This window comes from Motacilla alba, chromosome 9, assembly GCF_015832195.1.
Source record: "Motacilla alba alba isolate MOTALB_02 chromosome 9, Motacilla_alba_V1.0_pri, whole genome shotgun sequence".
Lineage (NCBI taxonomy): Eukaryota > Metazoa > Chordata > Aves > Passeriformes > Motacillidae > Motacilla > Motacilla alba.
In genome coordinates, this window is record NC_052024.1 from 16,064,604 (window position 1) to 16,091,800 (window position 27,197).

At 41.5% G+C, this 27,197-nt stretch overlaps 1 protein-coding gene across 1 annotated transcript in view; it reads left to right on the forward strand.

Moving 5' to 3' along the window:
• The window catches only part of PSMD1 (proteasome 26S subunit, non-ATPase 1), a 66,222-nt gene extending 39,464 nt beyond the window's left edge, over positions 1-26,758 (forward strand). The window contains exons 17-25 of the mRNA XM_038145215.1: positions 4,233-4,347; positions 6,204-6,320; positions 14,264-14,366; positions 18,281-18,450; positions 19,553-19,645; positions 20,671-20,763; positions 23,616-23,762; positions 25,592-25,745; positions 26,546-26,758. Of these exons, the coding sequence (XP_038001143.1) occupies positions 4,233-4,347; positions 6,204-6,320; positions 14,264-14,366; positions 18,281-18,450; positions 19,553-19,645; positions 20,671-20,763; positions 23,616-23,762; positions 25,592-25,738 (985 nt within the window). The 3' untranslated portion in view covers positions 25,739-25,745; positions 26,546-26,758. The remainder of the gene's footprint in view (positions 1-4,232; positions 4,348-6,203; positions 6,321-14,263; positions 14,367-18,280; positions 18,451-19,552; positions 19,646-20,670; positions 20,764-23,615; positions 23,763-25,591; positions 25,746-26,545) is intronic.
• Positions 26,759-27,197: the final 439 nt, after the last annotated feature.

Sequence of the window (27,197 nt, forward strand, 5' to 3'; positions counted from 1 at the left end):
AGAGCAACCAGTTGATGAGTAAAACTAATAAAATGCCACTTGCTACGTTTTGCTGAAAATCTCTTATTGCTGTCTTGGTGCATCTTTATTTTTCTTTATGATTTTGTTTGACTTCTGAAACAAACCAAACTGGATCTTGGAGGAAGTCCTTCATCTGCAACCCATTTATCACAACAGTAAAACTGATCCTGATGTAGGGTGGAAACAAAACTCTAGCTGACTACATTGTTGAAGTCCCATGGAAGAAACTTCTTGAGATTTTTGGCTTCATTATTCATTTAGTTTCCTGGTAACAGAACAGAGTTGAAGCTAGTTGGGGTTTTTTTTGTGTACAGGTCTGGGTTCACTGACGTCTGTGGTTTCATGGCTTATATAGGAGCAGCTGAGCAATTTTCAGATAAAATGAAGGAAATAATTGGGCCATTTTTTTGTCATCATTTTGCTGTTGTAGTAAAGTGTAATTGCAAAAGCACACTGCTTGAGTAAAACCAGTGTTAGGAAAAAAGGAAGGAACCAGTGCATTAAAGATAATTTGGTTTTCAAAATTAGACATTGCCTATCTTTCTAAGATACACAGTCCAGTTTTGAGACATGCCTTAGGCTTTAATGTAGGAATGTTAAGATGAAATTACTGGACTGTGTTATGGGAAGGTCATGCTAGAGGACTATGGTACATTGCTTCTGTCCTCAAAATATATTAAATCTACTTCAGGCTTAGCATTTTTACTGCGACTTTAAAGAGGGGAGAAAAAATTGTGTCTGGAGATAAAATGTCCACCTACTGAATCTCCAAATGTTATTCTGGTATTTCATGTGATGTTATTTTCTGTGTTTAACTTGCAGTAATGACAGATATCTGCATTAGGACTGAGTAGGAGTAGCGGGTTGCTGAGTGTGAGTTGTGACAAACCATTTCTCTTTTTTAGGAGTGTTATGAAGATTTCTCACACTCTTCATTATTTCTCTCCATCTCCCACCAGAGGTTTCTACTCTGTAACCACGTTGATTCAGCCATCAGCAGTCAGCAGGGTGGTGTAGGTCTCCAGCAGGGAGCCAGAAGGGTGGACTTGGTTTGGGAGCCTGTGTGGGGCTTCGTACCAGTGAAGCAGAAACTTCCTCCATCAGCAGGAGGACTGTCCCTCTTCCCTCTGGGTTGTGCTGAATGTCACATCAGCAGCTCAAGGGGCTGTGCTCCCAGTGAAGGACCAGGGGAAGGAGAACATGGTCATGTTTGAAACATAGTCCCCAGTTGGATTACCAGATGGAAGTAATACCCATGGGAGCACAGTTGCAGCCTGGGACTGCTTATAAGAGCTTTTTAACTTTTCTTTTGATCACTTGACAGAATTGTTTTGGGTTTTATAAATTTTATGGAGTGTGGGTTAGGGTTTATATGGGCTGACCTTTGGCAGCACTGTGTAGGACTTTGTAATTACCAACATCTCAGCACTAAAGGAGTAAACCCATGTTACTGCTTAAGCACTGATGCCAACAATGCTCTTGTGCACTGAGGTCCTGTTCCTCCAATACACACTTTTGCAAGACTCTTTCCCACTTTTTGATCTGCCTTCTAGATCTCTTTTAAGTGAGAAGACATTTTTTGAAGATTAGGGTTTTGAGAAAACTGAGGAAAGTGGTGGGACCCGTTAAGTTGCTGCATCTCCTAAAATGGATTTATGGAAGGCCTCCTGTCAAAATGTTTGACCGTTTTATGGATAGATTTGAGATAAAAGTATTTCAAATAATGGCCCCAAATAAATTAAGTCTGGCCAAGAATTCAAAAAACAATTAGTTTACATTAATCCTGATTTTGTAATAAAAACTGTGTTAGAACTTCTGAGCCTGCAGACACAAATATGGGTTCAAGTTAGCATTTCTATAAAATCCAGTTTTCTGAATAGGAATTTAATGATTAATGCCTCAGAGTGCATAATCGCATCTTTGCCAGAAAGTGTTTTTCTCTTCTTTGGCTCACAATCTGCCTGCTTAACATTATCTGAAGTAAGGCAAACACAAAGGTGTTAAGGGTCTTTGTGCAAGAGCTGAAGTCTTCTGTGCAGCTGAATGCTTGGCCTCATTTATTATAGGATATGTATTTCCTGGTCTCTGCATCAGCTCATTTTTAAAAAAAACATTGTCTAAGCTGTTATTTGAGTAAGAGACTATAGGTATTTTTAAATGTGCCTTTTAGTTTGTTGTCTTCACTCATAGGACATGACAGAATTGTTCTGTTGCCCAGCTTCTCTCCTTTTCTTAACATTTGTCATCGTGGCTTCATCTTAGAGGCAGCAGTTTCCAGCAGCCTTGTGTTTCCTTCTCGTGGGTTTTTTTTTTGCTGCTGTTGAAGGCCAGGGGGGTTGTAAGGTGATGTTGGTAGGTGGCATTCTTTCCCCATGGGGATTCTTTGAGAAGACTCAGATGGAAGTGATGGATGGGGGGAAGATGTGGGTGCTTGCTGCCATTCCTGCTGAGGCTTGTCCTTATGAGCAGCCTCTGAAGCTTGGGTGCCTTTGGGTTCCTTGAGCACTTCTGGAGGAGGACTGGAGCTTGTGTGGTGGTGCTGCCTGTCTGTGGTCAGCTGGAGTAGGAGAGAGGAGTGCAAAGAGGAGTTGAGGAGACCGTGGGAAAGTGTTGAAATGGGAATAGCTAGAGTAGAAATTAATTGATTATGTGTGTGGAGTATAACTGAAGTATGAGTGTGTCATTGTATAAACGTGTCTTCTGTCCCCCATCACAATGAAAGAAGAGAATTAACTAGATTATTGCTCAAAGTCTTTTTCATTACTGTTTTCTATGATTCAGCTATTCATTTAAATAAAACCCATGCTGGAGTATATTCTGTAGTGGCTTTTCTCTCTCTCGAGTTGTTGAGTGCCTTGGCAGGCAGTGATTTTACATGATGCCATAATTCCTGTGCACCAACAGGTAGTACTGCCACCCTCCACCCTCCATCCTTCAGTGTAGCAAATATAAGAAAGGAAGCTAAAACTAATGTGCTCTTGCCTTCTTTCTAGGTACATTTTAGTCTGAAATCAGTTTACAGCAGAAGTAAACGGCTTGCAAGACTGCTTATAGGTTTGTGAATGTGACAAATGCTAGTCCAGGCTGCAGGACACAGTGAGATAGCATGAAGAACCAGATGATGTTCACTCTATAAACAGATATAAGAAATCACTTACAATTTATAGTTTTACATCTTCCTTCTTCATGAGCGTTTACCTACCAACTGCCTTCCTGCATTGCTTTTCTGTTCATCACGCCATGAGACTTACTTTGCTGAAATTGGCAGTATTTGATATTATGGAGTGGTTTGTGTGGCATTAAAATTAAACCAGGGATAAATATGACCATAAAGATAGGAAGGAAATCAATATATTAAGACCCATGAGTTCTGTACTACTTCAGAAATACTCAATATTTACAAAGCTGTTTGCGTGAGCAACGTATGCTTCTGGCAGTGGGAAATTAAGGCTCTCTTTCATCTTCCAGCACTGGGCTGGAAGTTTTGTTGCTGTAGTGACCAGCGGGACACTGGTTCCCAGCTGAGGGAGGGAGGGTGAGGCATAAAACATATGTACTCATTTCAGATCTCTTAAAAGGTGGCAACAGTGCCATCATGACACTGTAAGGAGGCAGCAGTAGACATTGCTCAGAAACTGATTGCAAGTGTGTGTTCTATCAGCATTTCCTCCCATGCTGTGATTTACAGCAGTAGGTGGGGGTGAGGAGGAGCTGGCAGAAGCCATGATTGCAAAAGGGAGTTTGGGACCCACCAGCCTTGAAGACTGATTGAATGCTGGAGGTGAGTTTTGTGTCTACTGATGGGAAATTTAGTACTGTGTGTCTCGTGGAGAGTAAACCCCTGCTAATGGAAAGCCTGTCAAAAAGGCATGATTTCTGGAGATAAAGACTTCAGCCTCAATAGATGCATCATTCTGCTGGGTGATCTTTTAAAGGCAGAAAATAAGCACTAAGGAAGGCTTCAGTAGTGGAAACTGTGTGTGATTATCTGCAGTGATAGGGAAGTTTATTAATGTGTTTATTAATCTGTTCTCTTAGCCCATTTGTTCCTCCCCTCTGGTTAAGTTTTGAGAAATGAAAAAACATACAGTGTGGAAGAGCAATTTGAAATTTCAGGTATGAACAGAGGGAAGTCACCATATTTTGAATCACAATACCATATTTTGAAGAACACTAATAATAAGCAATATTCTGTTTTTGCCTTTCTCTAGGACTCCAGAGCAGTGTCCGAGCGTGGTTTCTTTGCTGTCAGAGAGCTACAATCCCCACGTGCGTTATGGGGCTGCCATGGCTTTGGGGATCTGCTGTGCAGGCACTGGAAACAAGGTGAGGGCCACAAAGAAGCATCTGTGGCCAAGACTGTTCCTGCTCCCTCCTGCAACAGACACATTGTCTGCAGACATCACACATGCAGATGGGTTTCTCACACATGTGCACTACCAGCCAGCTGGAGTACAGCACTACTTTAAATGCTTTAACTTTTCTGGGCATAGAGTTTCTTTTCTTCCTTGTACAGAATAGGTAAATTAGAATGTTTTTATACATTACTGCCACATTCTTGGAATTTTGTCTTCAAAACTTTTCTTAGAGTTTTGTTATTGTCAAGTTGCCACTGAACTTTAAATGTATGTTCAGTACTCCAAAGTCAATACTCCTTTGCCCTTGGAGTGCCAGTGACAGGAAACCAGCAGGTGTTTTGCTTAACTTCTAGCTCTTTTCATCTTTCCTGTGATACACGATTCATGGAAGATCCATGTAGTAAAGCCAAATGCAATGAAATTGAATTAAATATATTGTAGTCTCAGGAATGTAATTAACAACCAGTACATTTTATGTATTCTCACTTTATAAGTATCAGTGAGGGTTAATTCTCATGGATGGTAACAAATCATTTATAGCAGGATTCCTGCTTCTGCTGAGGGAAGTGGGCGCTCATTGGAACAAGCAGCAAGTAAACATGGGAATAAGCTCCCCCTGCTTCTCCCACATGTGTATAATAATCTGTAGCGGTACAGAAATGCAGTTTCAGAACAGGTGCACAGACAAAGTAATAGGTCATCCTTCTGAGTCTTTGATAAATCTCTTGCTTATCTGTCTCATCTCCTCCTGTATTAAACATTTGGTCTGTGGCTCTTGCGTGAGCGCTCCCGAGTGCCGCTTGTGCTGCCAAAAGCACAGAATGCTGACGTGCACTGCCTGCCATCTTTAGTAGCTAAAGCATGCAGATTTGAAAGCAGATCTGAGAGTCCTATTTTTATCCAGGTTGCTTTATTCTCAAGTGGAAGGTGGAATCAAGGAGTTAGTTATTTTTAACCTGCTGCATCTGACAAGTTAATTTAAGTGGAAATGCTTTTAGTCACAAGAATCAGTCTTGTTTTATTTCCAGATACATTGTATGATGACCTAAACCATCTGATTACACAGAGACATGTCTTCCAGAGCTTCTATTAGTAGGTTTTGAAGGCCCAAATAGATTCAGTTTTGGAGATCAGAAAGTTCAGCTTTTTGTCATAGTGGGTGTTTCATCCATGATACTGAATGCTTACCAAAGAGTGAATGAGTCACCTTCAGGTGAAGAAGTACAGCCTCCAGCATAGCTCAGATGGCAAAAGCAGTCTTAATGAAGGCATATTATTTTAGAAGTGGTTCTTTGAAATAATGTTTTGTATAAAATTAACTTGTTTTTAAAAGCCTCACCTAATGGAAGTAATACCAAGAGGGGTCTGAACTGGGAATCTCTTGCACTCTGCACTCAGCTGCATTTGCTCATGTCCTCAGTTTAAGTATGGACAGAAGGGCACTATGAACAAGAGATTACTTAAAAGATGCTAAATGCTACAGGTTCTAACAGTAAAGTGTAAGGCCAAGAATTTGGAATCTAATGCGATGAACGCATCTGTTGCTTATACCTGCTGTTTGGCTGTTGCCCTGTTTCTGCAGCTAGATCTTGTTGCATCCATTGATCACTTGTTTTTAGTGTTTCTTTTCTTTTTCTTCACAATTTTTAGATTAAAATCTACAGAAATACAGATTTCTGCTTTGTTTGCCAAGAACAGGCAAAACATTTTTTAAAGTATCTCTGATAGCATCAATCTGATAACCTTTCATTGGAGAATTGAATCCTGGCATTCTAAAAATAGTACTGTTAACTCTGTGACTGTGTATTTCTTCATTTCTTTTAGGAAGCAATCAATTTGCTTGAGCCAATGACAAATGATCCCGTGAACTACGTGCGTCAAGGAGCTCTCATTGCATCTGCCCTTATCATGATCCAGCAGACTGAGATCACCTGCCCAAAGGTAGTGTGTCACACCTCACGTGCCTCGCCTGCCTCTTAGGTGGGAAATTGTCTTGGATGCCAAATCTTTAGTGCCTGGCACTGCGTGTAAGCACTGGCAAGAAACTGCACATGTCCTGTAAAGAGCCAGAGCTGAATGTACAGTGGGGAGCTCCTGCTTGGATCAGAGTTTGTGCTCTGAATGATGGGAACATGCCTGATGGATGGCAGCATTCTAACCCTGGGCACTACAAGAATAAATGCTCTTCCTTAAAAGCTCTCAAAGCATCTTGTAATGATAGGAAAGTGACTGTAAAGACAATGGTTCTGATGATAGTAAGCTTAGTTTTGGATGCAGTCACCATGCAGAGAGGTTCTGTTACAGCATTGTTTCCTTTGCAGTTCATTGTTCAGGTGAAACAACTTCAGAACTTTCTGAACAGGCTTAGTGAGTTTATAACAAATACTCCATATTTTAATGGAGTTTTCTGCTCATAAGGTGAAAAGGGTTGCATATGCTGTGTTTAGCTTTTAAAAGTAGGTTCCCTGTGAGTGTGTGACAGGTGATGATAGGCAAACATTTGTACAGACTAAAAGTCCACATTGCAGAAGCTCTGAGGTTCCACATTTCAGCTGCTCTGGTGAGTGCTGAGGCAGAGCAGTAGCTGGTACTTTGTTACTCATCTGCTGCATATTGGTTGCTTTTATTGATGTCATTTTAGAAATTGAACTGTGATAAAAACAGACACCTTTTTACTGCATTTGGATGAGAAGGAGGAAAAAAAGCCTCTGTCCAGTGAAAGATTTTACTTGGGAAAGTCAGAGAAGGAGATCTACAAATGCAGGTGTTTGGGTATTTCCAAGTCACGGAACATGAAAATTTGCGGGCAGACAGTTTGTTCTTTCAAATTATTTTTTTTTTAAAGAAAGAAAAATGTTAGTTTTCACTGAGCAGAATCTGGGAATGTTGTTTATATTATCAGAATTGTAGTTCAAGTGAATAAGCCAGGAATAGTAGTTCACTTGAGTAAGCCAGTGGAGAACACTAGACTTCTGTTAGATCCCCTTGTCTTCCAAGATACAAAGTTTCTGTAACGTGAAGTTGAATTATCTCTCTGTGGAAAGAAATTAATTGTTGTTTTTATTTTTTGTTCCTTGGTCAGGTGATAGGAGATCAGGTTTAATCATTCTGTGTTGCTCTAGTACTGGACAAATTATGTAACTCTCCTGTGCCTCAGTTTCCCAGCAGAAAGAATTAATGATTTATATGTGAAAGGACATTATGAGGATCGATTCATTTTAGTTTGCAAAGCATCCTAATTCTCTTGGGATGGGAATTGCAGTCTGCTCTGAATCAGTCAGCCATCCTAAAACATGAATCACTTGCTGAGTCTGCCTGTTGGAGTTTCTGGCTTTTTGAGATGATAGGTGAAAGACTCTGTTTGTCCTAAAGAAAAATGTGGGTACAAAAATAGCTAGTGAAAACATAGATTATTTGAGGTATGTAATAAGGCAGATCTCTTTTCCCAAAGAGGCCTGAAAACCTTGACTTCCAAGTCATGTGGGATACTTCTGCTTGATAAAAGGGTAGTTAAAATAGTTGGCCAGCAAATACAGGATGAGATGTATAGTTTGGGAGTCAGTAGCTTGTTTAAAAATGGGGCCAGAAACTGAAACACCTTAATGCCAAATTGCTGCCTGATATAGATAAAGAAGGCAATTAATTGTCTAGTCATAGAAGCACTAGAGATATTAAAAAACAAACAGAAACAAAATTCCAGATTTAAAAATACCTGAAATATTCTGCCAATTCAGGAACTAAACACAAGAATACACAAATTTTGCTTTTTATAAATACCCCAAAAGTTGGTTATAACCATTATTGTTTCTTGCTCAAAAGTAAAAGAAATATTTTGAGGGATATGCTTCCAATTAGTTATTTATTATCCATGGGAAACTTTTTGGAGGTCTCTGCCAATCTGAAAAAAAATTACTTAACTCTGATGAGAAGTAGTGGAGTTCTTCAGAAAAGGAGCCATTTTTAGATTGCCAGGACATATTTTGATCTGATTAGATTCCTGAGTGACATGCTGGACACTGTGTGCCAAAGGGTCTGACTTGATGGATGTGGGTATTTGCATTGCTGAATAAGCACCTAGGAAGAGCAGTGTGGTGATTTTTGTGTCCCACAAGCTGTACAGTCTTGCTGGGGTTTCAGAGAAGCTAAATTTTATATATCATCATCTCACTGCTTCTAAATACATGGTGATGCTTTGCATGTGAGAGATGGTGATTTTAAAAAAGACCATGTCATAGAGCCTGGCCAGCTTCCTGTCATTGCTGCTCAGTTTTGTATCTTCTGGGATTTGATTTCTTTTTTTCAGTTAATTTATTATTAGTGAGCTTTGGGTTAGAAATACTTTCAATTCTCTGCTGATCATTTGGGGAAGATGGTAACAAATAATCTTCCTTAAATAGTTCAGGATTTTTTTGGGAATAAAATGCTGTTAGAGTTTTGAGAGCTGAGCACTCTAACACCAAAATGCCAGGAATAAACAGAGATTTAAGAATCAAAGTATTTTGGTTTAAAAAAAGCCATTTTTATTGTGAGAAAAGGGTGGATGTATGCCTTTGAATTAACTTCATTGTGATCTTCCCTTTGTGTTTGTCCTCCTCTTTGTTGTGCTCAATCTTTGTTTAAATTAGTAATTTTAAAAATTTAAATTTAAGCAGTTTAAATAAAGGATTGTGGAATGAAGAATTGTAATTACATAACTCCTTGAACTTGCAAGTTGCTTAAGGGCCAAGAAGGGATAGCAGGTGTTGAGTAAAGGTGGTTTGGTCTCTTTGTGTGACAATTCTTCCATTTGCAGTCAACATGATTTTTCCTCACCTCTGTTGATAGATTTAAGAACCATATTAGTGCCAGATATAAAATATTAACAAGTTTATTTTGTGAAATGGAATCCAAAGTTACAGATGTGATGAGGTCATCATTACAGAAATCAATGACAACTTCAGGATATGTTTGTGACCTGCAGGGCAATGAAGTCAGCATTTTTGGAGACAAACTACAAGTTGAACTACTTGAAAAAGTAAATTCAATTCCTGGTTTTGTGTTAGGATAGTCATCTTGGCAAAATGAGAAAACAATAAACAAGGTCAAGCCTTTTCCTCCATTCTCTTTCAGTCATAATGGCCTTTTTCTCCATCTGCCTTCAATCATATTAGCCTGCTGTCTTTAAGATGTGAAGAAACCAGGACCAGATTGCTGTTGGGATTTTTTCCCCCATTTAGATGAAATGCTAGGTCTTGCTAGGGTGCAAGAATGATTTTGCAATATTCTGGTAGCACTTTTACTTTATGGAAGCCCTCTACTGTGAGATACTTCTGCACACTCCTTCAAGAGGGCAAGTGTATGCAGAATAACTTCATCTTTTGAAGAAGATAGATACAACATGCAAACAGTTTAAAACCTATTTTATTAGATTTTATTAATGCTCTTGTTCTTAAGAGCTTGCATTTGCCAGAAGCATTGTGCAAATCACCTGCCAATATTTCCTGCAATTAACTGCTTATAAAATCTTGTTCTTGACAATCTCCTGGGCTTCATGTGCATGAACATTGACTGGTGGAGGGAGAAGTGGTAAATAGCCTGATAAATGACAGCCCTTGGTGGTAGGAAATGGTGCTGTATCATTCTCATATCTCAAAGTCTCTGTTGTTTCCTCACTGTTTCCAAGGTTCTGTGTTTGGCTTCATTTGAACTCAGTGCCATGTCATTTTGGCCAGCACTAGTTATCAGAATGGGGTGTGTGTTTTGTTAGAAAGATGAAATTAGTCATTGTCTATATTTTAGTGTTCCTCCTGGAAGCTGCCCAAATAAATTTCTAGGTAGCAATTCCAAATGCTATTGAATTTTTGAAGTGCTTGAAGATTTCAAGGGAGAAACAAAGCTTGTGGGTTTCATAGCATATTAAATAAACTTACACAGTAGTTTGGGTTGTGCTAGTTGCTGTGGTTTGAAGGAAAAATAATAGCAGATAAAAGGGCTTTACTAGACAAACTCTGGCAGGTTTTGCTTCGACAGCTTAAGAAATGGCTGCCTGTTGACATCTTGCTCCATTTTGTAGGAGGTGATTGCCCCAGCACCTTCTCCCAAGAGAGAAGCATTGGCTCCATGTGAGGTTAATACCTTCCTGAACTGCTGCAGCCAGAGCTGCCAAAGCAGGCTTTCCCCTGCAGCAAGGAATGTTTTCAGCTGGGACCTGATCCAGTCAAAATTCCCATTCCTGTAAAGCATTTGCTTTGTAGGAACAGCCTGAACAAGCATCTGGGCCTATTATGCATTTGAGTGTTGAGACCTTTGGTCTCAGTCCTTGGTCTGGGTTGACCCAGGGCCCCGAAGTCTGAGCAGGATAGTCTCTCACCCTTTCATAGGACAATTTTGTTTCCATTGACTTTAAACTCTAGAAAGGGCACACTTAGTGCATTTTCCAGGCCTGGCAGTGGTCCTTGGCTCGTGGAACTTATATGAGCACAGACAGAATGCTCTTGAGATGGAATTACATATTTTGTATTTTTATAATAGATGGCATAAGGATTGTTTCCTACTGCAGCTGTTCACTGCTTGTTCATTGAATAGCCTGTCCCTGTCACCTGGAGAGGTGGCAGTCGATGTGCTCAGGTAGAGCAGCCAGGTTTCTGTCCTCGGTCCCTTGTCAAAGTCTCAGACACCTCACTGCCCTGCACAGGGTCCTGGTCCCCAAGCTGGCAGGTTCCGGGTGGGCTTGTTGCCTGGCCGTTCTGTTCATTTGCTCTGTTAATGGACACATGAGTAGGAGCTGAGGAAGGTGTATTAGGGAAGGGGTGCTCAGGGGCAGTGCACCATGACCAGGGAGGTGGATGATCTCCCTTGCTAGCCCTGTCTCACCTTCCCAAGTGAGGTGTTCTGCCCTCTGTTCCAAGGCTGCTCTGTCAGTTCAGACACCAGTGTGAACATCAGCAGTTCTGCTGAATGCCTTCTCACTCCACCCAGGGTTTAGTTCTCTGAAGATTTGATTACAGTGTAAATTCTGGATTACAGTCCACCAAATGAGCTTTGTAACATATATCTGTTTTCATAAATATTCCAAACCCAGAAGCTGAGCCCAGAGTCAAGGGAACTATGTGCTCTAAACAGAGGCACTGGAATTCTGCTGCTCAGCTCAACACACAAACAGTTTCACGTTACTTCTGTTTCCCAGTGTGTCTGTTCCAAACAACACCTGAAGGCTTAGGTGCACCTGGTCTGCATGTGGCTGCCTTTGAGGCCCCGTTCCCAGCTGCAAATGCAAACTAAGGTGTTTTTCCAGTGTACAAAGAGGTCAGATGTAAGAAACAAACGCTTTACATTGAACATGTAAACCTCAGTGTAAGCTTTTATAAATAAAAATCGTGAGAGCTTGAAAAAGTATAAATGGAGTGAAGCAAGAGCAGAGTTTGGTCTGTATACCCAGAATAAGTCCTGCATTGTGTGTGCAGTACCTCCCTGCCACACATCTGTCTGTGTGGCTGCCTTGATAATTTATGTTGCTCCTCCTTCTTCGTTTTAATAATTGCAAAATAACTAAAAACATTTTAATGCAAAAAGGAATTGGTGAGTAGAGAACTAATATTAGCACGCAAATTGTTGGACTTCGTCGGAAAAATGGAAATGGCTGCTGTTTTCCCCTGACAGTTCTAATAAACACATCCTGCTCTTCCAGAGAATTGTTATTTTGTTCAGCTTTGCTGCTATTTAAAAGTGCTTGGTTATTTAAAAGCTCTGGTGCTTCACGGTAGTGAGACTGTCCATTGGTGTGAAACAGTCATTTTAATGCGGTCCTATTTAGCAGGACAGGACTTGCTTGTTTGAATGTTAATGTCTTCTGGTGTCCCAAAGTGGCTCAACCAGGTTAGATGCCATCAGTGCTGAATGAGTTGAGGTGACAAGTAGTATCACGGGGTTACTGGCTGAAGGAGTGAAGGCAGGGAAGATGTCACCTAGAGAGTGTCTGTTCATTTAGGACACCTGTGTTTTAAGTGGTGTGACGAGTTACCCTGCATTGAAAACTCTTTTGCAGAAAGCGTGGTCTTACTCTGAACTGTGCAGGGTGTGCAGGGCTGCCAAGCAGTGCTGCAGCTCTTGGATATAATGCTCATGGGTTGGAGAGATGGTCTCTGTCTTTTGTTTCCACCCCAGATATTGGACATAATATCTCAAAGGTCTGGTCTTAACTTCTTACTGCCGCTGGTCAAAATTTCGCACGTGAAATGCACTGCTGGCATTGCCTTGGCTGCAGGATTACCTCATGGCTGAGATGTGCTTTTACAGTGGAATCTGATCTCGTGCCTTGCTGAGAAACCCCTGCAGTGTGATTCATCCCTTCAGACAGCTCTTCATTCTGTTTCAATATTTATTTTTTATACTGATGAATATCAGTTTAACAAAATGTTACTCTCAAGCACAGTTCTCATGTCACTGAGTCAGTTGTATGAATGGATGTTTTTTCACAGGTGTGAAAGCTTTCTGCAAAGCTTTCAGATTCCCCAAGCAGGCCACATGTGGTAGGAGTGATGCCTGAAGGCTGCTCCTGGTGCTCTGGAGCTCAGAGTGTCCTGCGTGGATGGGGACCAGCAGTTTGCTGGGTGCTGTCCTCAGTGTCTTGGTCAGCGCTTAAGCTGCCATCCCAGGTACATTTAGGCTGGCCTCGTAGGACACTTGTCACTGAGCAAAGGTCACTGGTGTCCCTAGAGAGCAATTGGAAATTTCAACTGTGTTTACAATTCTAGAAACTGCTCAGTGTCTCTGCTGGCAGTGTCTGGCCCTACTGCCTTGAGCTAGAAGTTTGCCCTCTCCTTTGTGGCTGCAGATGTAGATAGAGAATTTGGAATACCAGGAACAAAGTGGACCAGTAGTGGGGAGAAGCTTGTTAAAGACATCTTAGAAGATTTCTATTCAAAAATGCCTCCTTTGCTTTTGAGACTGTAAAATGAAGGCTTAGTATGTGTTAAAAAAAAAAAAAAAAAGACAAAATGTCACATGAGTATCTGGATTAAAATTTTAGAAAGAGATAAGAAACACTCTTTCAGACATGCTGTGGGGGTGATGCGGCTTCCCAGGTTTTGACTGGATTGCAGACTGGGATTTTCTGGTATGCTTTTTCAGCTAGAAAAACTATACTTGAGCTATATTGTTGCTCCATTGCATCTATTAAAAGACATAAGTTATTAATTTATGGTAAAGCCTAGATATTGCTGGATGTTCTGTCTCTTCAATACTTGGTAAAGTGAAAGATGAAACCGTTCAAGGGAATGATGATAACATAAGCAGAGATTTAGCAGTTTCCTTTACTGTGTACTTTAGATATTGTGGTGAACATACCATAGCATAAACTGTTACTTTATTAAATATTTTCCTTAATGCTTCTCACTTAAAAGGTAGAAGTGCAATAGCAAAATTTACTGATGAGGCATCATAGGGGCATTATTGGTACAGCAGAAATATTGTGCAGGAATAATGGAAAAAGTTGGAGGTTTCCAGCAATAGGAAATGGAGGAAGTGTTAAAGTGCAGTGTGTCACATAAGAATATAGAATAGTTCTTAGTACAAACTCATCAATTGGTCTTTTATTCCAGTGTCACACTAAAGATTCTTAGGGTATTCCTATAAGGTTTGCAAAATGTGATTTGGAAATGCACATCCATCCTGAATATTTTAAAATCAGTATAAGGATATCTTCAAGTGGGGAAAATCTCTGTAATTAATTATTTATGGGGTGACTTGTAATATCAGTGACTAAAGCTGTTGAAAATGCAAATGTCATTGTATGGTGCAAAAATTGAATATGCTTCTACTAAAGATGGACAATTTGACTCATGCAGTCAGTTTTATAATCTCTCTTTTTTTTTTTTTTTTTTTCCTTTTTGTTATTTTTTAACCAGGTCAGCCAGTTCAGGCAGCTCTATTCCAAAGTGATCAATGATAAGCATGATGATGTTATGGCAAAGTTTGGAGCAATCCTGGCACAAGGCATTTTGGATGCAGGTAATTCCTCAAACATTTAAAGCTGCTAAAATTTCTTGAACTTGTTCGGTTGCAATCACTGTAACAGAAATTCCATCTGGGAGATGTGCTGCTTTTATGCCTGTCATGCCATAGTAGCAAGAAATCTCAGTTTTCAAGGAATTTTAGCTATTAAAAGAAATAAACACTGTTTTGTAGTTTCAGCTTGTATCAGCATGTTTCTGCTAGGAGAGACTCAGCCCAGTCATTGGGGCTGAATTTATGTCCAGAAGTCTGGACAAATACAGTATTTCTTCTCTAAGTCTGTTTTGTCACCCTGAATATTGATTTATTATAGCATGGTAGGTTGCTGCTTTATTTTTCTAAATCATCACCTGCTCCAGAAATTCAGAAATCATGTGGTATCCAGTCCTCATATTTATCTTTTTCTGTTAAAACTTTACATAACCAGTTTTTAAAATCATAAGTAAGTTTTTATATGTATGTCTTTAATAACTAGTTTTTGCTACTTTCATGATTATTAAAAGAGGTTGCACAAAGGAGGAAGCACATTTAACTGCATCAGTGTTTTTTCAGAAGACCCAGTTAGTTTCACAGACTACTGCTACATCTTTTTTAGAAAGAAAACATCATTTCATGAATGTTAATGACTCAGTGTTGAGTCAGGAATAGGATTCTCTAAGGCCATCAGCATTTCACAAGGGCCAAGTTGCAGGGCCTATTAAGGACAGTTTCTGTAAGCAAACAGGACAGAAAATGTTTTGAATTTTTCCTTCTGCTGAGGTAGCATTTGTACAGTGCTGTGTCTGTCAGCGGCACTTCTTTTGCAAGTTTCCAAACCCAATTTCTCCCATCTGGTCTCTTGTGCTGAGGCCTTCTCTTGCCATACACCTCCTTATCCCCTGTAATAGGCAGAAACAAGCTGGTTTTTCCTGTGCTCTTGAGATCAAGATTAGTCCTGAAGTCCACAAGCAAAGGAGCCTCAGAATCTGTCTCTGTGCTGTGGCTCCGCAGAGCACTCTGCAGTGTGGGTGCCGTGTCTCTGTGAAATCTCTGCATCTCCAGGCTGTGCCATGGGGGAGAAGAACGTGCTGCTGGAATCAGGTTTAAAAAGCTTCCCTGCTGGCCATGTCAGGCTGCTCTGTCACAGAGGACCAGGCCTGCTCAGTAACAGGCACCACCTTCTGCCTCCTGGGTGCCCCTCCTGGAGCTCAGCTGAGCAATGTTCTTGGCACGAGACTCTCTGAATAATTTTGGTCGTTCCCATACTCACACTCAGTTGCTGGGAAATCAGACACTAGCTGGCTCTGGGATTTTTCTCTCGGCAGTACAGACCTGTTTTGAGTTCTGACCCTTAAGATTAAATCATAAAAATACAACTAAAACCTTATTTGTTTCCTGTGTCACCCATGTATTGTATAATGATTTGGAAACCAGCAATGTCCCGTTTTAATAAACTTCATGGGAATTTGTGCCAACTTTAACCTCTTTTTCTTGCTGAGAGACTCAGGGAAGGCTGTGAACTCCTTTTCTTAACCTATTGCCACTTTCATTAGAGCCTCCTAAAAGAACAAATTCTTTTTATCCTTCCTATACAACTGGAAGTGCTTATCTGAAACAATGAATTATAAAGTTTAATTATTACCAGGAAGAAAATGTTCTTTGTGATATCTGCCACAGCTGGGGCAATTGAATTTAGTTTGTTGTTGTGTCTGTTTTTGTGGGGCAAGGAGAGAAGTCCCATTCTCTTCCAATGACAGGGTTTGATTAGAAGTGCAAGATTTCCAGTGTGTGCCTGGGAAAGGATGACCTGGAGGTGGGATTTTTGCTCTGACAATGAGGCAGCCATTTAGGCTGTTAGTTTAATGGAAGGAGTAGGGTACCTTGAGAGCACTGAAGTTGGAATGAAGAATCTGGTCTTTGCCATTGATAAGCCCCAGCAGCAACATTTTTCTTTAATAAAATAAGAAAAAATTAGACACTAAATTTAACTTAGTGCTTGGGGCTTTTCCCCAAACCCCCCTTGCCTCAGTGGCAGTGTGAATTTTGGGAGATGGACCTTATAGTACAAGGATCCCTGAAATTTTTTCTTTATTGTTTTTTGAAATTTTTTTTCCAGGCATCATGTTACAGCTTTTATTCATCCAGCCAAAGATCTGGAATGTGTTCCCTTCCAGGCAGTCAGGGCTGCTATTTAATCATGAAGATAAATCACAATTGTGCAGTATTATGTCTCCCCATCTTTCCTGCTCCCTGCAAAATCCTGGGAGCGAGGGTGGACTGTTTGTGGGTATAAAACAGCATAAAAAAGTAGCATGACAGCATCTTTTGAATATTAAATGTGTTGCTCATTCAGGAAATTCCGGAGATTGGATAATTCTAGGTTTTATCTGAATTGTAGGTTAAAATTATGAAAACTAAAGTGCAAAAGTTTGATTTAGTCCAATTAAGCCGCTTGTGCAACATTCACTGGGCTGCTTGATTCGGAATATCTGCTGATAACCAGGGCCTGGTCCTTACACAGTGATGCAGTAAAATAAAGTTCAAAGTGAGGATGGGGGAGAAGACCATAAATTTGAGTGTGCAGTGCTTGACGTGTTTAAGGATAGCACAAGACCTCAGGCAGTCCCCCCACAGTGCTGAGGCAAATTCAGATGAAAGGGCAAGAGATGGCTATCAGAGAAAATACTAAGCAGCAGAGCAGACCTAGCAGTAAAAAAAGACAGGACCATATCTTTGTCTTTCTTCAAAGACTAGCAGGAAGAAGTTTTCCTGTCAAACAGCAGGAGATCTATTGCTACACAAAAGGAAGAGGAAGGAATGTAGGCAGAGCATCCTACAGGAGGGCATTAAAATGTCCCACCTTGCACTGCCCCTGCTGAGACTAAACCTGACAGATGCCCAAGATGACAGTACTGCTTCAGTCTGGGCTTTCATTAGTTTTGGCAGCAGAAGAGAATTCTATTTGTCTTTAAAACTCAGACAGCTCCATTGCTGTCTGGCCCTGCCTGAGGTGGCTGTTTGTGCAAGCCTGGGAAAAGCTACTCCAGTTTGAGATTTTTAGCTGCAAAGTGGCCTGAGGAGTAGGTGTTTGTGTTTTAACAAAGTTAACCTCCCTGCATCAGGTCTTGTCAGTGGTAATGGACTTGCCTGGTGCCCTCTTCAACTCAATGCACTGTTTATCAGCAGACAGAAGATCAGATTAACACTTTCTCAATCTGTCTGCAAGTCTAGTCTTTCAATTTTGTTTCTAGCTGGATGTTTCTGCACTACATCAACATATGGAGTTGTTTGGGTCTCTGCTCTGCAAGTACAAATCTAAGACTTGGTTGTCTGGCAGAGATGTAATTTTTCTGCAAAGGCTGCAGGAGCTTGTCTCTGTGCAGCTTAGATTGATAATGTCTAGAAACAACTTCTGGAGTTGCTGCTGTTTACATTTTTTTTCCACTGAGATGGTGTAGGATAAAAATCTAGGCATATTTCTTCTGAATAACTGAAGGTTCAGGGAGGCAGTCACAGAAAGAAAAGTTTCTATATACTCAGCTGTATATGTACTGTGTTCCTCCTGAGCCTTGTCTTGGGGATCATATATATATCATGTTTTAAAACTGTGTATGGCAAAAGTTTGTCTTTTCCTTTCCCTCTCACTGCCTGTACTTCTGTCTAACCTGTGTTCTGGCAAAATGAGCGTGGAAGAAGGGCTGTATTCCCTGATTGTTGGGGTACTTAGAGCAGTGTGGTCGCAGTGCTGTACATCTGTTTTACTGAGTAAGCTGAGCTCACAATAAAGGAGGGAGATGTGTTCCAGAGGAGGAAACTGGCAGCATTGTGGCCTGTGCAGGCCTTTGACAGCAACTGTTTGACATTCATTGCTCAGGTGTCTTTGTGGAGTACCCAGGAATTAATAATTCACTGACTTTTATGATTCCTTACAGGGGGCCATAACGTAACCATTTCACTGCAGTCGAGGACAGGACATACACACATGCCTTCTGTGGTGGGGGTTTTGGTCTTCACCCAGTTCTGGTTCTGGTTCCCTCTGTCACACTTTTTGTCACTGGCGTTCACCCCAACCTGTGTCATTGGCCTTAACAAGGATCTTAAGGTATGTAATGAGAAGAGACTGAAAAGTTGCTTGGAATATTTGAGTGGTCTGCAAGGCATATTCATGGATTTGTTGGTTTTCTTTGCATGTTTCTGACTTGTTTGTGCCAGAAAAGGTACTAACTGGAAGAAATCTGAAAAAAAGGTTTAAATTGCAGAACTGGTGGTGGGAATGGGCACAAGAAAAATGTAGAGAGCAGACACTGACCTCTTTACTTCAAAGTAACTTAAAAAGAAAGGAACTCTATTTTGGCAGAGGCCACCCCATTATCACTCTTGAAGGTCAGGGTTATTTTTTTAAAAAGTGTCTTGCCCCCCTGGCCTCCCAGATAAATTATGTGATGTTCTCCCCTAGGAAAGCTAGCAATGGGAAAAGAGGATTTGTTTGGATTCCTTGGGGAGTAAACATTAAACTGAGCAGCCATGGGTACTGCACTTCTCTTGTGCATCTGTTTTTCCAGCTATCAGCTGTGGTACAGCCCCTGTAAGCTGTGTACCATGTGGGTCTCTTGTGCTGAAGAACTAAGCTAGGAAGTTGCACAAAAAAGCTTCTGGATGTGGCAGCATGGTGGTGTTTAAGAACTTTGATTCGCTATCAAAAGATGCTTTCTGCCCTTGCTTAAATAGCTAAGAGTGAGAGAATGTGTGTCACTGGTAACTCACTCCCAAATGTACAGTCCTTTGGCAGGAAGGGAATGTCAGTGCTTGGTTTGCCCTCGCGTGCATTGACAGAGCAGATCCTCACTTAGATCTTAAACCAATTTTGTGTTAATACACACAAACACAGCAACAACATCAAAACCACAAAAGCTTTGAAGCAATGAAAACAAAGCATGGTGTGAATAGGATAGAGTGTATGGAGAGAGCTAGGAGAGCTTGCCAGAGTCAAATTATAGAATAATTAAATAACATTGTTCTAGTTGAACCATTGCCACTGATAACAGTTTCTCAGCTTCCGGAGAGGGAGAAGGGGAAGCTTGTATTCTTTAGAGGATCTGTGTTTGTCTCTGCTGGAAGGAAAATGAAGCTAAAGTAATTATTCTGCTGTGGATTTTCCCCCTGCTTTTCTAGTTTCTAACATTGTTTTAAACTCTTTGTCTTAGATGCCAAAAGTCCAGTACAAATCCAACTGTAAGCCGTCCACATTTGCCTACCCCCCACCTCTTGAGGTACCAAAGGAAAAGGAGAAAGAAAAGGTATTTGAGCTGGCTTTCTCTGTAAAGACTAACCTCTTCTCCCTCATAGTATAAACATTGACTTTGGTGGTACAACTAGGGAATCTAAAGAGCTAAGGAAAAATTGGCAGGTGCTGTAGTCTCTGAAAGAGAATTCTAGATAAATTTTCCTGCTGTGCCTGGGACTGTTGATGATTGTGGCACACAAGTGCTTTGCTACTGAATTGCTGCAACCTCCCTTGTTTGAAGTGGTCAAGCAGAAGTATTGAACAAAAAACCTGCTTTCCATGCCCTACTGACTTGTATGTGCAGCACCCAGCACAGCAGGGTCCCTTTCTGTGACTTGAGCTCCAAAATGCTGCTCCAGTGCAACCGTTGAAAATATTAGGTGAGACACTTCTGAAATAGTCCCATATGGAAGGAGCAGTGGGCCCATGTGCTAGAACAATACCTGTCAGCTCCATGGATTGCAAAAAGGTGAGTGTGGCACTGAGAATAGCTCGGTATTGAAAAGGAGAAGATGAGACCTGGGGGGGTCACAAGTGGGACAATAGTAGAAGCAATTTGTCTCCTGGCACAGGATGGTAAAAGCTGTTGAGCAGAGCACAGCAGCAGGCAGAGCAGCCCTAAGGGAGCAATTGTGGAGCAATGGAGACCTCAGGCATGTCATGCTGATGAATGACATGGTGTGAAAACTGTAAAACATCTTACCAGAATTGACTGCTGGACAGGACAGCTTTCCAAGCTACCGAGGAATCCAGAAATTAACTCTGATGAAAGGCAAAGCTCACTGCTTATAGCTGTTTTCTTGCCTTTGAATAGGATGTGAATTGGACAAATCTTTTCTCTTTAAACTTCCCTGGCCAAAAGTTAAAATGTGCTAAGAGCCCACATTTATTCTCACCTGCAATGTGACAAATGCTGTTGCTCCCTGACCCTCTTAGAAAGTTTCTGCCATTTGTTCCCAAAAGACTCCAGTCTGGTGGGCTGAAAGTCAGTGTACTGTGCTGGGTCACACTGAATGCCTCATCTATTGCCATATCCAGGTTTCCACTGCTGTGCTGTCCATCACTGCAAAAGCCAAGAAGAAGGAAAAGGAAAAGGAGAAAGAGAAGAAGGAAGAGGAAAAGATGGAAGTGGTGGGTGCACACATTGAAACTTAAATATCTTCTCTCCCCAGCACCCTTATAAATGTGGAAGGTGTGTCATGAAAGTTGACACACACTTATCTCTGTCCTCTTGCAACCTGTGTTACGAGCAAAGTACTGACACACATTGCTGCAGACACTGGTTAGGACCTTTAGTCTGTGTGTGCACTGTTAAAAGCAAGAGGTGCTATTAATTGTGAATCTGTTATTTCTGACAAATAAATCTTCCTCGGTGTTGTTAAGTAACTGACTTCCTGAATGGCAAAAGCTTGTTTTAAGAGGTTTATGTGCCTTTAACTGCATAAACCTTCTGAGTATTATTTCATGACCTGCTGGTTTTAGACCCAGAGGAATCTTCTCTCTTATCCAAATAATTTTCTTACTTATCCAGAAAAGGCTTAATAATTTCACATCCTTGGGAGCTCTGACCTTTAAAAAAGAACTGTTGTAGCAGTTGCCTGATCACGTCTAATTCACCTGGAGAGCACTGAAGAGTTTAAACTTTCTGGTTTTGCACATGCTTAACCTCCTGTTCTGAAATGTTCACCTTTTTGGCAGCAGTCTCTTACGTGCTTTGCCCATCTATCAAAATGCCAAACATCTATCCACACTCAGTTCAGAACCAGCTGAGGTTTGAGCTCAGGTTCCATATGCTGCTCAGTAGTTATGGTGATTGCTTTGGTCCTCTGATGATTTCTTTCAGCTCACAGACCTGACACTGGAAGTTGTCATCCTCATCTGTGAATAATGTGTCATCCTGGAGCAAGCTGAGTAATGGAGAAATGAATTTTTGGTGGTTGCTGTAATTTGGAAAACATATGGCAGCTAAAATTCTTGTAGTACTGACAAAAGACCCTTTCAGTTGTGCTCTGCTCATAAATGGAAATATTCCAAGAACAACTGTAAGCTGAAAGTGCATTGTGGACCCATAGAATTCTTTAGGTTTGATAGACCTCTAAGTCCAACTTAAGCCCAGAAATGACAAGGTCACCACCAAACCATGTCCCCGAGAGCCATATCTACACATCTGTTAAATACTACCAAAGATGGTGATTCCACCACTCCCCTGGGCAGCCTCTTCAAGTGCTTGACAACCTTTTTGAATTTGAAGAAGAAATTTTTATTAATATCCAACCTAAACCTCCCCTGGCACAACCTCAGGTCATTTCTTCTTGTCCTGTGTCTTGTTACCAGGGAGAATGACCCCCACTTATCTCCACGCCCTGTCGAGGAGTTGTAGAGAGTGATAATGTCCCCATTGAGCCTTCTCTTCTCCAGGCTGAGCCCTTCCAGCTGCTTCAGATGCTCCTCACAGGTCTTATGCTCCAGACCCTTCACCAGTTCTGTTGTCCTTTTCTGGACATGGCTCCAGCACCTCAATGTCTGTCTTGTAGGGAGGGGCCCAAAGCTGGACACAGGGTTCAAGGTGTGACCTCACAAGCCACAATGCCTTTGACTTCCTTGGCCACCTGAGCACATGCTGCCTTATGTTCAGTCACTGGCAACCAGCACCCCCAAGTGCTTTCCCTTTTGGCCTCTTTTTAATTTAAATTTTGGTCTAACAAACCCCATACATGTGGCATAAGATCAAACGTCTGTATGTAAAATAACCTTCCCAGACCTACATAGGTGTGACCATATTGTAGGCACTGAATGTCATGCAGCTGGCCCAGAAAATTCATTATCTCATGCATGCAAGGTATAATCTCTGGGTTTTGGTTTTGTTCTCCTTTGTCAAGTTTCCTTGTCACCAAACATTGCCTTTTAATTATTCTTACAGTTCTATGTAGTAAGCAAAGTGTGCTGAATAGATGCATGTTTCTTCTAAAATTGCTACAGCCTACATTTAAGTGCAGGTGTTGAGAGGAAGCAATATATTAGAAGGGGTTCACATGTTGTGTCCATGTGTGTGGCCAGATTTTTGAATTTTTTTTTTTATTTAGCTGAATCGAGCAGAAAAGCAAGTATAGTAAACAGGGAGCTTGCTGCCACCTGCTGTGTTTGAGTTGAGTGTTTTGCCATTGTCCTAATGTTTTAGAGGTATCATTGCTTGTGTGTTTCCCTCTTATGCCTGTTATATGACTAGTAATCCATAGCTTCCAAGGGATCTGCGCAGCAATGAGTAGCTGCTGTGCCAGAAAAAGTCCTGTCTGCTGTTACAGGACATGCCATGCATTTAGTGGTGTTCCTGATAGTTTCCTATTGGTTGTTCCCATCTTTTCTGCTTTTTTTTTTTTTTCTTGTTTTCTACTCAAATGTTTCTGAGCAAGAGAAAAAATGACCCACCTTTTGAAGTATGGAAAGGATACTGGGGTTTTTTTTCCTTCTGTTTTTTGCCTCTAGCTGCTGAGTCACTGATAAGGGAGGGATTCACTGTAATTCCCTAGCTGAGGTCGAGTCATTTTGGGTGAACTGCTGTCACTACCTGTACTGTGAAATGTCAGTGACACCTTTATAGCTGCAAAAATACAAGGGCAGCTTTTGGCAATTTTCATATGCTCAGTAATGATATTAAAGAATCTTCAGTTGTGACAAAAAGTGGTGAGTGAGTTTACAGAAAAGGTAGGAGAAAGGGAAAGCAGAGGTTAAACTGTTCCACTACTACCTCTTGCTGAACTTGCTTTTATCTGCAGCTGAGAGTGAGGCATTGCCTTATCAAGGGCACTTAGATCCATGCTGACATTTTCTGTGCCAGCTGATAGATAAATATTAGCATGTTCCTCAGCAAAAGAATGGTTTCTCACCACACTGTGGAACTGCTGCCTGACTGTACATTGCCCTGCTGAACTGTAAAAGGTTAGAGGTTACTGCTGAAATCATGTCCATCTCTTCTCCCTCCACAGGATGAGAATGAAAAGAAAGATGAAAAAGAAAAGAAAAAAGAGCCTGAACCCAACTTCCAGCTTTTGGACAACCCAGCCAGAGTCATGCCTGCCCAGCTCAAAGTTCTCACTATGACAGAGAGCTGCCGGTACCAGCCTTTCAAACCAGTAAGTGTCACCTTCCCAGTCCATGTGCTTGGCAGAGTATTCCCAGTGCTGGGCTTATGTTTAAGGCCCAGAAGTTCTGTGTGTACATGAGAACTCACAGCTGGTGCAGCACTGGAATGTGTGCAGAGATTTGCAGCTTTGCTGTTGTCATATTTCCTTTTTTAATGTCCCTCTCTGCAAATGATCACATGCAGTTCTAGCTGGGGGAAAGTCAGAGCTGCTGCAAACCTTTTCACCATGCTAATGCTGCTTTATTTTTCTTTCTTCTTGTGTCTGTGTCAAATATGCAGCATGAAAATCAATCAGGCATACTCTGTGTATTAATGACATTGCTGGAAACATAAAGATTGAGCCATGATCTTTAAAATAGGCTGAGAAAAAATAGGTTCAGTGTCAAAGCAGAGAAATATAATAAGGACTTGTGCTGGAGCTTTATTACCCTGCAGTGTATACCTACATGGAGGGCTTTTTTCATTGAACATATTTCCAATTGAGTTACATCTGGCTTCAGAAAAGTTCCTTCAGCTCCTATAAACATAGAGAAGAGAGAGCATGTGATTGTCAGATGGAGAATGAAGAAGGTCTTTTAGCACTCAGCCCAAGGGGTAACTAACTTCTCTGTGAGATGCTCAGATATATTGCAAATCTGATAAGCTGGCTCCTGAACTCTAAATCTCCTGAGTCAAAGTCTTTTGCCCTTTATTTTTGTTCAAGAAATAACATGTTTGACTTAACATCATTTCCAGAATTACACATGGGAAAATGGTGTTCAGTAGTAGTAATACTTTTTCCTGGAAAATGGTGATGTTTTTAATAAATGGATTTCCTGGAATTCCATCAGCACATTGGAATTCTCTGTGCGCTGTTCCCTTTTGAAACATCTCCTTTAGCAAAGCAGTGGAAGGGTTTTTTAGTTTCTACCCGGTAAAACGAGGTGACCCAACTGCTGTTTGGATTGAGAAGATCTGCTGTGTGTTCCAATAAGTGTCCACTCACTGAAATGTGTCTGTTTGCTTCACTTTCAAAAGAATCAGAGTCCTTGGTGGGGGAGTTCAGTTTCCTGCCTTAAAGCCCCATAAATTGGTTTTGAAGAGAACAGAACAGTGCAGTTTTTGCTGGGATTAGGGTGTGTAACCAAGGAGCCTCTTGGAATGGAGCCATTCTGGACCTTTGCTCTGCTTTGGGGAATGCCAGAGTAAAAGACCTCTTTGAAATGCTGTTTCTAGCCCAAAATCCTGCCGTGGCCAAAGCCCTGATCCCAGCCAGGCGTGACACAGCACTGCCTCTTGCCTCTTTGCGCCTTGTGTTTCCCTCCCGGAGGTGCTGCAGCCTGCCAACATGTTTGGTTGTGATCTTTGTAATTAATTCCCCTTTGTTTTTGTGAGGTTCTGCTAATAGGATTCCTCATTCTGTGGAAACTGGTGATCAGATTAGTCTCTGCTTCAGAGAATCCCCTGGGACGCAGCTACACAGAGAGGCTTCACTAAGGATTGTAAACCTGAAAAGATGAGCCTTATAAAGCAATTACTGTTCAATTAGTTTTCATGTGGAAAGCCCCAGACTGGGAATGGGTAAAGCTGTGAATCCAGATGTCACTTTCTGTTGAACTGAAACCTAGATAGAAGAAATATAAAAAGTAGCCTGGGTAGACTCTGCCTGTTCCATGCCCCGATCAGGCAGAGAGCCAGGTGAGTGTCAGATGCTTTGCTCTCTGAAACTCAGTCCTGCTGAGGAGTCTCGTATGGCCTAGGATAGACTCTGTGGCCACAAACACTCCACCATGAGGCAGAGGCAAGCAGCTCTAAATGCTCATGGTACTTGTCTTACAGCTTTCCATTGGAGGCATCATCATCCTGAAGGACACCAGTGAGGATATGGAGGAGCTGGTTGAACCCGTGGCAGCTCATGGTCCGAAGATTGAGGAAGAGGAGCAAGAACCTGAACCACCAGAGCCCTTTGAGTACATTGATGATTAGGCCTGAGGTAGTGTTGTGTGCAGAGTTGTCTGTTTTAAACCCAGTGAAGGAAAAGCTTCTTTGTACCAACTGAAGCAGTTGGTACAAAGCACCCAGCACTCTTGGTTTAGCTCTTTGACAGCTTCTGTGGCAGATTTAGAAAAAAGCTCTGTCCTAATTTTAAGAGTTTGGCAGCTTAGAAGTCCACAAATTCATTCTTTTTGGTCAGACCTGACCCAGTTGTACTGGATCTGCTCTCTAATCTGGCAGGTTTAACTACTCTTGAGTACAGCCTGGGCAGAGAGCAGTGCAGGGGTCACAGGGACTAGTCAGCTCCTGAAAGATGGTCCCAGAGGGGCAAGTAGTTTACATAACAAAGCTGTCATCTACTTGACCTCAGGGTGCCAGGATTTGTCAAAACAGAGCTACTGTTCTGCTTCCTGGAGTTGCCTTGTCTTCCCAGCAGTTCTTAGCAGAATTTAAAGGCACTTCAGTCATGGGCTCTGAGTGCTTGTAGTAGATCTGTTTCAGGCAATAAACGTGCGGTTCTCAGGTTCCTTGGTTAAACTGCCTGAATGGATGGGCAAGTTTCTCACTGAGAGGCAGAAATCCAGTTGCTTTATTTCCAAATATGGGCTGGCATGTCTCAAGGCTCCCATGAGCAGAGATTATGCACTTGAATTGGTGGATGGGCAGGAAAACAAATTCCTTGCTAAAAACTACAAATGCTGTGTCAGTGACAGGCTCGGGTGAGTGTGTGGGACCAATCACAAGAAGCCTTAATTAAAATACATTTGATTTTCTGGTTTCTCTGTCTTCCTCCTCCAGGGTCATGTCATCTAAAGAAGACACTATGCTTGATATCAGAAAGACAGGCATGAAGACCTTCCTATTGAGATCTGATGTTCAGTGCATGCAACCCCAATCTGTGCTGAGCTGAAGCTGATAGTCCGTGTTTTATGGCTGAAGAACAGATATATGCTATTTAGTGTACTCTTTCACAAAACCTTGTTTTCAAATAAATATATTAAAAACTCTTGACATAAAACTTACTTAAAACAAAAAAAAAAGGAAGCCTAACAACTTTTGCTCTCCCCAGATGTTAAAAACTAAACTCAAGTTGTGCATCCTTGTCCAGCAGAGCTTGATTGACTGCTCCTCTGTACAATCATCGGGATCTGTGCACACCTCTGCACTTGTTGAGGCCGAGCAAGATCACAACTGCAGCCTGGCCCAGCCATAGCACTGATGCCACAGAAGGCAGGTCTCTGCTTGCCAGCAGCTGCACAGATGAGGTCTGCTTCCAGATTCCCTCTGTGATCTTCCTCCTTGCTTATCCTGGTATTCATGTGATGGTTGTGGGGCTGACAAAAGGGCTCAGGGTGTTAATGATGGGGAAACAGGGGCATGTTTCTCCTTGTTTCACAGAAACCCTTTTCTTTTGTGTGTGTGCTTTCACTGCTTTCACCAAATATTTTCA